Source organism: Petromyzon marinus, chromosome 18 (genome assembly GCF_048934315.1).
Source record: "Petromyzon marinus isolate PM22_M1 ecotype Great Lakes invasive population chromosome 18, UKy_Petmar_22M1.pri1.0, whole genome shotgun sequence".
In the NCBI taxonomy this organism is placed as follows: Eukaryota; Metazoa; Chordata; class Hyperoartia; order Petromyzontiformes; family Petromyzontidae; genus Petromyzon; species Petromyzon marinus.
Window position 1 is genome coordinate 9602203 of NC_133684.1, and position 14121 is coordinate 9616323.

Here is a 14121-nt window from a genome sequence, read left to right on the forward strand (position 1 = left end):
GTGTCGCTGTGTGGGGTCGTGAGTCTGAGTGTGCGATGCGGTTAATTCCCAAAAATGCTGACAAGGCTGGTGAACCATAGCCAGGATTATGGTCGGGGGTCTCTCCCGTTGTAATCCCTGCGCGCGTGATCAACGACAATTACGCTACTCACCCTTTTCGCTCGGCGGTCCCAGAAGCCGAGTGCATCAGACGCTGCTGCGATATGAGAATAGGGTTTTCCCTTTTTTTTTGTTCTGGCAACAAAACAGGTGTTAAGATATTCATATTCTTGGTGCTTTCGGTAAAGTCACGTAAGATGTTAAAACAACAAAACTGAAACCTTTTTATTTACGAGGAATCATGTCTGCGTTAACCACAATACTTGTGGTCAGAATGCAAACAAAAAACATACTCTGATAATATGTGGCATTGTTCTTGAAAGTGATTGGTCCACACCAGAGACAGGTTTCTTTTGAGCCTCGTCTCAAGCGGTGTTCGACCAGAGGACGCCTTGTTGCTGCGCCTGAGGAGCCCCACAATTTCAGCCACGGCTCCATTTGTGCGAAACCGTCACCTTTTGATTGAGCAGTGAACGTAAAGATGCCCTGGCACAACCGGACCCCCCCCCCCCCCCCCCGTACCACCCTACCTTGGGTCGCCACCGTTTACACTGTAGACCAAACCCGGACACATTCCCCGGTCAGCATGGGGTCCATCCAAACCTGTGCAGGTTACCGTTGTGAAGCTCAGCACGGCAACAGCGGCAAACCAGACCTCGGTGCAAATCAATTCCTGCTGCCACCCCAACACTGACGCCGAGTCCCGGGCTGTCGGGAAGTCACCGACGCAATGCCCGGCGGTGACCCGAATCAGCGGTACAGCGAGCGGCTCACAACCACGGGGAGGTTGAGAGTACAAATCCTGGTTGAGGGTTCACTCGACCCATCATCTCTTAGTGGTTATTTAAAATGAGCGGCACTTTCCTCCGTGGGGAAGTCCACAGTCGTTGTTGTACGGATGGCGGTGAGCGGGAATCGAACCCGGGTCGCCAGGTTCGTAGGGCAGCGCGGACAAACGCAACGCCACCGCTCCCCACATTGTCCTCATTCACATGCGCCGTGTAGAGAGAGGGCAAACAAAGACAAAGATCCCCCGTATAGCCCTAACAGACTGTTGGGGCAAGTCCTGTTAGCGAGCACCTATGAAGGCCGGCACGGCACACGAAAGGGGTGGGTGGCCAGCACCACGCCCGGCCGCCTTTGTCTCCCCAGTGACGATGTTTACACACCGCACCAGGTACTCATTTGAAGCTGAGTCGACCTAGGGGAGCATCCAGGACCGGTTCAGATAATCGTCACTGGGTGTTGGCGGTGAGCAGGAATTGAACCCGGGTCGCCAGGTTAGTAGCGCAGCGTAGCGCTAACCGCTCCGCCACCGCTCCCCACAATTGCCCTCATTCGCATGCAGCGTGTGGAGAGAGGGCAGCCACACACGCGCACACGAACACACAAATCCACACAATGCAGGCGTGGGGCCCACGGGCAGGGAGTGGGTGCGGAGCTGCAGGGTGAAGCAGCGAGGTGAGGAGAGTGGAGGGAGCTGCGGTGGCGTGCCGATGGGAGAATGGGACCTGGGGGCTTTGGGGAGAGAGGGGTGGTGGTGGGGGTGGTGAAGAAGTCGTCGTTAATTAATCTCGTTAATGGGTAACCTCGGCTTGGCGCTATTCACCTCGTGGGCACAAACACTGCAGTGTCACTGCTGCAGTGTCACTGCTGCAGTGTCACAGCTGCAGTGTCACAGCTGCCGTGTCACAGCTGCAGTGTCACAGCTGCAGTGTCACAGCTGCAGTGACACTGCAGTGTCACAGTAGCAGTGTCACAGCTGCAGTGTCACAGCTGCAGTGTCACAGCTGCAGTGTCACAGCTGCAGTGTCACAGCTGCAGTGTCACAGCTGCAGTGTCACAGCTGCAGTGTCACAGTAGCAGCGTCACTGCAGTGTCACAGCTGCAGTGTCACAGCTGCAGTGTCACTGCTGCAGTGTCACAGCTGCAGTGTCACAGCTGCAGTGTCACAGCAGCAGTGTCACAGCTGCAGTGTCACTGCTGCAGTGTCACAGCTGCAGTGTCACTGAGCATAAGAGCTGTGAGCAGGAGCACTTTCGCTGGCCGTGAGGGCCTTCGAGCCGCCTCCTTGTCTGCCTCAATCGACTGCTCAGAGCCACTCGATGCGTTCTCAATCAAGACTTGCCGGACACTTCATTGCAGTGCTTAGTCGCTGCTTCATCTCGTCGACAGTTTTGACAAGATGGCATTAGGTCAGTGGTTTAGTTATTCCTTTATTAGAAACTCTCGATTATGGACGTATCCAAAATATCGCAGTGCGCGCTGTTTTACGAGCGGCATGCATGTGCGAATGTATTTTTAACTTCTTTCGCACCGCGCGTAGTCAACTAGGTGCAGGGGGAAGGACAACGAACGAAACACTAAAAGCAGTTCTGAAGAAATTCGTTTTCAATCTCGATTATTTAAAAGTGCACAGCTCCAGCGGCTTGTAAACATCGCGAGGGAGAACGTTCCAGACGGCCGCCGAAGCGCATCTGAAAGCAACAACGCAGTGATCGCCTGTGATCGATGGCCGCCCAGCGGTGGAACGGGTGCCTCGCCGTCGGAGGGTCGCGAGTTCAAATCCCGGTTGGGGGTCGGCTCAGCCCATCATCATCACCACATCTCTGGGGTCCATGATATCGGTACCACTTCGTGGGGAAGTCAACACAGGAATCTGGAATTCCCATCACTGGCTCGGCGCCGTCAATTGGAGGTGAGCATCACCTCAATGCTGATTTGAGGGTTTTGATTTAAAGCTTTCGTGATTGCAGGGATTCATATTCTTGGTTCTTTCAGTAAAGTCACCACCACGTAGATGGGCAACAATAAAATAATAAAATGTAAAACAATACAATTCTCACGACGTTTCGACCGCAACGCAAGCAATCGTCGTCAGGTGTGAAAACCACAGCAAGAACATTTGAAAAAAAGTGTTATTATTTTATTGTTTCCCTTCTACTTGACTTTACCGAAAGAACCAAGAATGCCGATTTGAGGGTTGTTAGAGTTTTACCGTGGTTAGGGTTAGGATTGGGCTCAGCGCTCTGCCTATGAATGCCACGAGGTCACTGAGATGCGCATCGTGAGACGAGTCGCACGGCAGGCGCCTCGACGCGTTGCTCCGCTGCTGTTGTCGCTTCCTCTGCTACATTCTGCACAACGCGGAGCCACGGGAAGGAAACACGGAACGCTGTCGGATGCGAAAGTCTCGTAAAGTGGAACTCGGCCACGAGACGGCTTAAACACCGCGTACTTGTATATGCAAGCACCTTCTTAATTAAATCCCATCGACCAAAAGCCCTAAATCCTCCATAACATGACTTGTAAATCCACAATGACGACAGTTGCGGCAACAATTCGGCAGAACTATGCAATTGTAAAATAATTGCAGCAATAAACGCGGTGCGCGACTTTTACATCGCCGCGTAAACTGTTGCTATCGGCACAGCGGCAGCGGCACAATACTCGGGAGCGAGGAGCGACGCCGTGAGACCCGGGAAATCACATTCACAATGGCAGGAAGGAAGTCTGCCACTTCCACAGAGCCTGGGCTGTGCGGAGTCACTTCTCGATGGGGCTGCACCTCGTAAAGAGCATCGCCCCGTTAAAATGGCAACACCTACAGACGATCGCTTCATTAAAGAGGCTCATAAAGAGGGCATTACTTTGCCAGAATTGGCAAAAAGCAGCAAACGCCCGCAGTTTGTTATTCGTGAGCGCCACAGCCCTTACTCAGGGGTGACATTCAACGTCCCGTGGCATCCCCACTCCTAATTTGCCGTTTGCCTCTGTGGTCCACGTAAGCCGGGTGGAAGGAGCGCGACTTGAGCCAACGACTGAAATGCGAGCAGGCAGTGAGCGCCTCGCGAGAACAGCGAACGCGTCCCGTCGCTTTCACGAGCCGCGCCGCCCTGGCAGGGGCACACGCGCGGCCACGTGCGGCAGAGCCCCGCGCAGCGCCCTAAGCGAGGCCGTGTGGCTCAGCGGAGCGGCTCTCAAGTCGGAACGTTGTGAGTTAAAATCCCGAGCAGGGGTATGCTCAGCCCATCGTCCACCTCGTGGGAAAGTCAACAGTGGTTGCCCTATTTCAGAGACTCGCCCCCGTCATAGGAATGTGGAATCTCCAGCACCGGCTCAGGGTGGTGGACAGGAGATGAGCACCGCCTGGAGGCTCGTCCGAGCAGGAATTCACTTTGACCTTTGAAGCGAGGTGACGTCGACCCAAGCGAGCTACTGTAGGCCCCACGTCTCCTCCTGCCTTGCTCCCTTCTCACTGGCGCGGGGCCAGCTCGCCGTCGAGTCGGGGCCGACTTCCACTCTTTGTGTTGAGCAGAGCAACGGGTGTCGGAATAATGAATTTAAATACGCCACTGTGGGCACTGTCTGGCGCCGCTGTGTGGAAGAGCCCTAATAAGGAGGCCTCATGCGCTCACTCGTACCACCACCACCACACAGGCAGCGATCCCGGGAGCCCGGGGGGCAGGGGACTTCCCAAACCTTTTTGGTATCAAAGCCACAGAGAGTTGTCCTGCTCAAATGAGACACTGAGGTGGTGCTCGCCTCTTGCTTACCGCCCTGAGCCAGTGGTGTAAATTACACATTCCTATGGCGGGGCTTGGATGTATCCCTATAGGACAACCACAAATGGATGATGATTTTGGGACTGGTGGCCCCCAAGATAAAGACCACCGATCCCCGCGCCTCCACCCCAGTCTCAAATATAACGACGAAGATTTCGAACGTCAGAGTAGAGGAAAATCGCGTGTCCCGCCTCTAGCAGCACGGTTAAAATAAGGCCATGTGTTTCATGTTGCGTACGAGTGTTTTGTCTTTGTAAGGCATGTGTTTCATTTGGAGTCCCACTGGGCCCTATCCTGGGACACTACTGTTCCACCCATTACATTAAACCATTGTGCACTCCAATAACAAGACCTTGGACTGCAACGTCACTTCTATGGAGAAGACATCAACCTTCTATTTATCACACCTGGATCCACTGATTACAATCATGTAATAACACTCAGCTGTGAATACTATCAAAAAGTGGCCTCGCAAATTCATCTTCTGAAACTAACCTCATAACGGGCACCAAACAACAGATTGACAAGGTAAACATCTCTCCTATAGCGCATCTCTTGTCGATACAATCAATATGGTAATGCATCTCTTGTCGATACAATCAATATGGTAATGCATCTTTTGTCGATACAATCAACACGGTGACGCATCTCTTGTCGATACAATCAATATGGTAATGCATATCTTGTCGATACAACCAATATGGTAATGCATCTCATGTCGAAACAACCAATATGGTAACGCATCCTTTGTCCCATAAGTACGGTTGGCTACGTACGGTTCAGGTAACAAGCCTCAGTATGACACGAGACACCGGGTTCAATTGCTCACATATCTCAAATCACAAAAATGCCACCCTACCGTGTTCACAATATCAAACAGCTAGCCAAATATATCTCAATTATATCATTAGACTTCCTTTTCCAGTACCAAAATATAATAATAGGGATTTTCCCCTTTTTTCTGGCAACAAAACTGAAACCTTTTTACAAGGAATCACGTGTGCATTCACCACAATACTTGTGGTCAAAATGCAAACAGAAAACACACTCTGATAATATGATGCATTGTCCTTGAAACTGATTGGTCCACACCAAGGGAGGGCTTTCTTTTGAGCCTCAACCCAATTGGTGCTCGACCAGATGACGCCAAAAGGCGTACAGCTCAAAGACAATGCACTATCAAAGTAATGAGGGCTCGGGGTGAGCATCTACATCATTAGACCTCCTTTGCCAGTACCAGAATATAATAATAGGGGTTTTCCCCTTTTTTCTGGCAACAAAACTGAAACCTTTTAACAAGGAATCATGTGTGCATTCACCACAATACTTGTGGTCAAAATGCAAACAAAAGACACACTCTGATAATATATGTATTGTCCTTGAAACTTGTAGAAAGGTTTAAGTTTTGTTGCCAGAAAAAAGGGGAAAACCCTATTATTATATCTCAATTAATGAGACATCATCCTTGATGCACACTTTCATAAAGTAACGTCTAAGTTACTGTAACTCTCTACTTTTTGGGTTTGCCACAAACACAGCTCGACTCATCGTCAAACTTCAGAGATCATCTCACATCACACAGACTTTAATAACAACCAACACTGGTTCACTATCAAGTACAGAATAGATGTCATACTCATCTTGCTAAAATATAAAGCTTCATAAAAACCAAGTTCCACGGTACATCATCACAGACCACTCCATCAGCCACCAACAACCAACCGTACAACCAGGGGAGATGTTACTTTATCAACGCATTTAAATTATTATTTTCTTCATTCGCAGCACTACACCTATAGAAAACCTCACCGAGACAATAATACGCTCAGCCACCTACATCACTGCATTCACATTAACAACTAAACATACAATCCCTAGACGCTCACCAACAACCATTAACGTACACCCACATCTCTCAATGCCAAGACAGTAGTGGCGTGGATGGTGGTGGGGAAATATTTTTAGAACTTAAGATGTGTTTTGTGCTTTTTAATTTGATTAAAAAACGGATTTTATACTTTCTCGTTATGTGTTTTCTGTAATCCATGTGTGTTGAATATAACGGTGCCTTGCATGGCAAATCTATGCCAGAAAAACAACGCAAAGTAATTTAACGTAAAATTGACTTTAACTATGTTGTTGTATGTATCACGGTGTGTTTTGTCACATACATGTGGCACTCACGTTGCCCGTGCACATTAGAAAGGTTCGACAAAAACAGAAAGCTGTCACAATTAGAAAGATGCCACAGAGAGAAAGGTGCCACAGTTAGAAAGGTGCCGCAAAGTAATTCAACGTAAAATTGACTTTGACCATGTTGTTGTTGTGTCACGGTGTGTTTGGTCACCTCAATGTGGCACTGGCGTTGCCCGTGCACATTAGAAATTTATCCTCCATGGTATTCATGCTGAAGAACTACAACCGCCCCCCATCCCCCCTCCCCATCCCCCCTCCCCTGCCCCCCACCCCGCCATATAGCCGGGGTGAAAATGCCCCCCCATGGATTGAGAATGCGGCTTTAGGGTATATTAAAGTTCATTGGCACAGAATGCCACGCAAAGTAGGAGGGCTGAAAACACGAGCTCTGGGGGCCCAGGGGAAAAGAAGCAAACACATTTTTAAAGAAGTTTGCAGTGAGAGGGATTAGACGTTAAGGTCGCAGCCAGGGTGGCCACAAGAGATGTCCGGCCATGCGTGACCAAACGAAACGGGAGCCCCTTCAATGGAAGTGGCCGAGTGGGTGGGATCGGAGACCCCCACGGCCCAGCGAGTGGAGGACCCTGCCCAGCCCTGACATCGAGCCCAATTCTCCTGCACAAACAATGCCCACGGCTCCTCTCCAGGAAATGAGCCACCCTCACGCCAGCGGTTCCCAACGATTCTGGACCCGTGGGCAGCTGTCCAACCCTCCAATGTATTCCTCGGACCACCTTGCACTCATAACATATTTACAAAATCCTAGTATCTGCAACAGTGGGCGGCAGGGTGGCTTCACAGTGGTGACACGTGTGCCTCGCTACAAGAAGAACGACGGTTCGATTCCCCACTCGGGCGCCTATCCGTGTGGAGTCTGTTCTCCCCCTGTTCTGCGTGGGTTTACGCCATGCGCTTCGGTTTCCTCCCATTTGCTAAACGAAACACACAACGTGACTGGTATTGGCCAAACGTCCCAATGCTGACCAAAAAAAAATGTCCTGCAAATCGCTCAACTGGGATCACACACAGCGGCAACATCGCCTGCCTCCTGAAAAGCTTGTGGCAGGACCCTCCTGCAAAATAATCCTGGCACTCTTTGAGGCTTTTATGGACAGAGCAAGCGTACGGTAATCATGACCAGCTCCGCGCAGCGCCTCTCGCTCCCTATTGATCACGGCCAACAAATTAAAAAAAAACCCCGCTGTTCATCGTTGGAACCCAAGGAAAACCGCAATCCGCCACCAGCGCGCACAATGAATCTCCACGCGAGCACGTGGCCGCAGAACCCCCGGACAGGGCGACACTGCAGCAGTGGAGTGAGTGCCCTGCCCATCGCGAGGCGCATTCAGAACTCCGTGCCGCGCGAAGAAAGAGCCACAGAGTTGGCGGTGCGCAGTGGAGGACTCAAGCGGCTTGTGGAGAGGAGGGGGTGGGATCAGGCCCGGGTGTTGCATTACCATAGGAACAGGCCTCTCAAGCCCCCCCCCCCCCCCGAGCAAGCTGAAGTACAGTGCATACCTGGAGGAAAGGCACGCACAGGCCTAGAGTGCTCTGCATCGTCGGTTGCACACATACAGTGGCTGCATTGTTTCCAGATATTACCTCCGCACTTGTGTGTAAGGATGTCCTTGAATCTGATGAGGATGCCATTGCCATGGTGTTTCACCCGCTCAAACGCGTTCCAAACATTGTGGTAATTCCCAATCGCACCGTTATTACGTTTCAGTTCCATTTATTTGGTATAGCCCTGTGAGCCATTCGGCTCTTGAATCGGGTGCAACCGCAACAAACAAACAAAAACAAAAAAACATGAACACGATTACAGCGTCATGAATACGATTAACGGGAGAGACTGTCAGTGGCGCGGTTCGCATTGCACTGGAAGGCAGACGCGGGCGCGCTTTTGTCCGGGTGGGCTGTGAGCTCGGGGTGAGATGAAGCCACGGGCCCTCTGCAGGAGCAGCGTCGCGGCATGCGCCCAGGGTGGTGCCCGCTCGGCACCACGGCACGCTCACAAAGACACTCACAGACACGGCACTGCTCGCAAGACACTCTCGTGTTGCACCGCAGCCTTGCTGGCTCAGTCGGGACGGAGTGGCGCGCCCTCCCTCGCGCGCAGTCACCGCACGCACCGCGCTGCATGCACGCCTCTCGTAATGAATCTCACGTGCGCGCATTTTGGGATATCTGCGGCCATCGCACTCCAATTTTGACTGTGCACACAGCCTCCCCGTGCCCGAGTGCTGGGGAGAAGCCCTTGCTGTGCATGGGGGTCCTATTGCCAATAGCCCCCTTTTGTGATGTTAATGCTCATGGGACAAAATGCCTTATTTTTTTGAAGCTGTAGATTTCAAATGTGTGCACTGTGCACGAGGCATTGTGTTTGCTATGCGTCACTCGACTCCGCGAAGACCCTGGCGATTGAGATTTTCCATCTCAAGGGAGCATCCAAGTGAAATGGATTAATAAATGACTAATATTAAAAAAAAATTCAATCTGAGATGAAACTACAACAGTCACTCCACACCGCTCCCTAGCTTTGTCTGCAAGGCTGAGACGTCCCGGGGACTCTGTGAACGCCTTCCCCTGATGTGGGGGTGCTTCCCCAGCGGGCGTGGGATTTCTGGCCCACGTCAGAACCTCAGCTGGCCATTGGCCAAACCAGCGGTCGATTTATGTTGACATTGTCTCCACGTTTATTCGTACAGCATACCCAGCCAGAGAAAGGCGCGGCAGCAGTGTGAAAACAATCATGCCCCTCTCGCTTTTGTTCTGCATTTGGAGAAATGGGAAGGGCAGTGCCTCGGACCAGATCGCCTTGGAATGGGCTTGGAGGCTAAGCGGAGTTCAGCCTGGTTACCACCCGCACGAAAAGCTGGCTGGAAATACTGGGCGTTGCAGGTGTGGTGTTGTGGGTGTGAGATTCAACATGGATCTATCTGTGCTGAGCTTTGAGTGGTATCACCGATATATGGGTTTGATTCTCCTACTGCAAAATATTCACGGAACGCAAGGCCCTTTTAAATTAGTCTTGAGACTCATTGAAGCTTTCTTAGCTAAATGGCAATGTTATAATAATTGTTGTGGCATGTCCACATGCAAAGATGTAAGCTGTAATGTTCCCTGTGTACTTTGGCAATGGCATCACGCAATGCAATTCACCTTAGTATTCCACCAGTAAAGTAGGAACCATTTCATGTTTTATAACCGGCCAAAAGAATGTGGAATTTCCACCGCTGGCTCAGGACTGTAATCAGGTGAGCACTGCCTCAATGCTCATTTTAGCACGAAATCACTTTTACTTTTGACTTTATGCATTGGTGACCTGCAAAATATTTCCACACCCTGCACACTACATCGAGTATATCTCTCGCTATGACTGTGTCTACCGTGTACGTGGCCACTACACCAGCCCACCAGCGACCCGGCCTATACTGCCCGCCTGGCACCACGCGCGTACCCCTCCCAGCGCGGCCTCACCTGCAGGAAGCAGGTGCCCGCGCGCGCGTTCACCGGCAGCGAGGTGTTGTACACGACCTGCGAGAACACGGGCGGCCCGGCGTCGAGGCCGTGGAGGCCGGCGGCATCCTCGATCGTGACGGTGACGGCCGCGGACGCGGACAGCGACGGCCGGCCGTCGTCCCTCGCCACGACCGTGAGGCGGGGCCTCGGATGGGCCGCGCGGTCGAGCGGCGCGGCGGTGCGCAACCAACCCGAGGAGGGGTCCACGCTGAACCACGCCGCCGGGTGGCCGCGCGCCGAGGCCTCCAGGGCGTAGCGCACGTCCGCGTTGACGCCGGAGTCGCGGTCCGCGGCGCTCACCTGCAGCACGGGCGTGCCTACCGGAGCGGAGTCTGGGACGGAAGCGAGGTACTCTGCCTGCTCGAACACGGGGGCGTTGTCGTTGACGTCTCGGATCTGCAGGGAGAAATTGGCCGTGGCCCGCAGTGGAGGTGACCCCGAGTCGGTGGCCACCACCGTGATGCTGTACGCGTCCTTCTCCTCCCGGTCCAACGATTGGTCCACGCAAATTAAGTAAACCACGGTGTCCTTGGTGGTCAACCCGAATTTTCCGTCGCCCCCGGCCATGGACACGTTCACTTGCGCGCGGTCTGCGGCGTCGGGGTCCGACGCCGAGATCCGAGCGACGAAATCTCCGGGCGACGCGCCCTCGGAGATCTCCGCCTCGCCGCTCTCGCTCAGGAAGATGATGCTAATGCTGGGCTGGTTGTCGTTGTAGTCCTCCACGTTGATCGTCACAAAGGCGACGTCGTATTCCGGCTGGGTGGCGTTGTCCCGCGCCTGGATGACCAATTCGTGCACGGTCTTCGTCTCGAAGTCCAGCGGCTGGCTCAGCGTAATCACCCCGGCGTGCGCGTCGATCACAAAGATCTCGTCCGGGTCGCTCTGCCTGCGGTTGATGGAGTAAATGACCACCCCGTTGGGACCGTCATCCTTGTCCGTCGCAAACACGCGCAGGATGGCGGTCCCCGGGGCCGTGTTCTCGGACACGGCGACGTCGTAGCGCGTCTGGTTGAACACGGGCGAGTTGTCGTTCACGTCGAGCACGGCCACGTGCACGCGCAGGGCCCCGCGTCGAGGTGGGATGCCTCCGTCGAACGCCTCGAGGAGCAGCTCGTAGCGAGCGACGCTCTCGCGGTCCAGCGGGCCGTCCACCACCAGCTCCACGTTGCCCGCGGCCGCCCGGCTCGCGTCCAGGCGGAACGCGCCTCCCGCGTTGCCGTCCCTGATCTCGTAGCCCTGGACGTCGAACTCGCCCACGTCGGCGTCCACCGCGGCGTCCAGCGGCAGCCGCGTGCCCCGGGGGGTCCGCTCCGACACGTTGAAGCCGACGTCGGCGCGCGGGAACCGCGGCGCGTGGTCGTTCACGTCCGCCACGTGAATGAGCACCGAGATGGTGACCCCGCTGAGCGTCACGGCCACGAAGGAGTAGCGGTCCCGAGCCTCGCGGTCCAGCGGACGCGCCGTCACGATGGCGCCCGTGAGCTGCGCGATGTGGAAGGCGTCGTTCACGCCCGAGTCGCCCGAGTCCGAGATGAAGAAGCCGTGGGCCACCGTGCCGCTCGGCAGCGCCGCGCTAAGGTCCCCGACCGGGGCCCCCGCGGGCTGCTCCTCTAGGATGCGGAGCTCCAGCTGGACCCCCGAGGCACCCGGAGGAGAGAGGGACGCGAGGAACGTCAACCAGCAGCACAGCGAGCCGACGGCAGCAGCGCCGCCTCGGCTCGCCATGTCCCCTCCTGCTGGTCGCCTTCGAGGAGGTGGACGAGCGGGCAGCGAGAGGAGCGAGGGCTGGTGGACGAGAGGACGGGCGAGACGAGCCGAAGGGGGCAGGGGGATGGGCGGCGGCGGTCCAGGGAGCCGTGAGAGCCTTCGGCGAATTCACGATTCTCCGACTCGCGCTGTCCACGGAGACGCGGCACCTCACCTCGCCCTCACCGCCCGCGACACCACCCGAGAGAGCCCCGGTCGCTGCTCGTCCCCGGCACGCGGAGGTAACGGGGCGCGGGGTGGCGGCCGAGGAGGGACGGTCGAGGCGATGACGAAGGAGGGGAGTCGGCATCGAGCATCACCGCCGCTGCCGCGACAACGCGAGAGGGAGGGAGGGAGGGCGGCGCGTGGGGTGGCAGGAGGCGGTGTGCGGCGTGGGGGGGGGTCACAGGGTTTAGGAGAAACCGGAGTTTAAGAGAAACGGGGCGGGGGGGGGGGGCTTTAGATTTTTTTGTTTAAATTTCGACACAAAAGCCACGGAGCCCCGCGCACCGCCCGCTCCTCCTCCTCCTCTTGGCGCACAACGCGCGGGCCCAGACACCACCGATGCATCCCCTCGTCTCATCTGCCTGCGAACGCCGTCACCCCAGGGCATCGCACGCCTCCAGGCGCGGCACGCATCTTTAAACGATCTCGGGGATAAGACGAAGGAGGAGGCAGCAGGGAGGGGGGAGGAGGAGAAAGAGTCGGGCGTGAGAAGCGTTCAGCGGCGGCTGCACTGACAGTGTGACAGCGCCGCACCGAGTCGATGCATTGGTACTGGACATGGAGACCCTGACAGACCCCGAGACGGCAGAGGGTTCCCCCATCCCCCTCCACCTATCCCCTGAATCAAAAGGGGGGCCCCCACCCCGCAAGGGGGATTGTTAAACGAAATCACCGCCATAAACTCTCTCTCTCTCGAGTAAACATTCCGAGCTCCAATGCAGATGTGGAAATTGTCGACGAATTCGCACAGTTCCCAAGGATATCGCGAGCACGTAATCTCGAAAGCTAAGCAGGCATGGGCCTGGATAGTTGAATGGATGGGGTCGGCCAAGATGCGTATCAAAGCGTTGTACACGACGCAGCTGTGGCTTTGAGCGGGCAGCAGAGCGCAACGCAGCAAACCCAATTGTACCGCACTTTCTATGCTCCCATGTCTACGATCCCATTCCTCACCCCCCAAATATCCCCCATATAGCCTTAACAGACTGTAGGGGCAAGTGCTGTTAGCGAGCACCCTATGAAGGCCGGCACGGCACACGGAGGGGGTGGGTGGCCAGCACCACGCCCGACCGCCTTTGTCTCCCCAGTGGCGATGTTTACTACACACCGCAGCAGGTACTCATTTGAGGCTGAGTCGACCTAGGGGAGGCCCAAGACCGGTTCAGATAATCGTCACTGGTGTTGGCCGTGAGCGGGAATCGAACCCGGGTCGACCAGGTTCGTAGCGCAGCGCGCTAACCGCTCCACCACCGCTCATCCGTCCATTGCAAGGTGTACGACTCGCAACTTGGTCAACATCCTTCCAGGGTCATGCGCCGCCACAATCCATCTCGTCCATAAAGGTGATCTCATCACTCCACCCCCGAGGTGGATGTCCTGTCGGGCATCCCCCCCCCCCCAACTCAGTCAAGCCTACCCTAAATCTACTGCGTTCTTCTTCTTTGGTTCTTTCGGTAAAGTCACGTAGAATGAGAATAAAATAATAAATTGATAAAATAAAATAACACAATAATATTCTCACGACGTTTCGGCCACAACACAAGCGGCCTTCATCAGCGCTGTCCTACCAGACAGTCTCGTCCCTTCACCTGATGAAGGCCGCTTGTGTTGTGGCCGAAACGTCGTGAGAATATTATTGTTATTTAATTTTATCAATTTATTATGTTATTCTCATTCTACGTGACTTTACCGAAAGAACCAAAGAAGATGAATCATTGCAGTCACGAAAGTTTTAAATTGAAATTCTACTGCGTTCCTTCCTGCG

At 54.4% G+C, this 14121-nt stretch overlaps 1 protein-coding gene across 1 annotated transcript in view; it reads right to left on the reverse strand.

The window, feature by feature from the left end:
* Nucleotides 1–12952, reverse strand: part of DCHS1 (dachsous cadherin-related 1) — a 47412-nt gene extending 34460 nt beyond the window's left edge. Inside the window, exon 1 of the mRNA XM_032956287.2 lies at nt 10341–12952. Within this exon, the coding sequence (XP_032812178.1) occupies nt 10341–12110 (1770 nt within the window). The 5' untranslated portion in view covers nt 12111–12952. The remainder of the gene's footprint in view (nt 1–10340) is intronic.
* Between the last annotated feature and the right edge of the window lie 1169 nt (nt 12953–14121).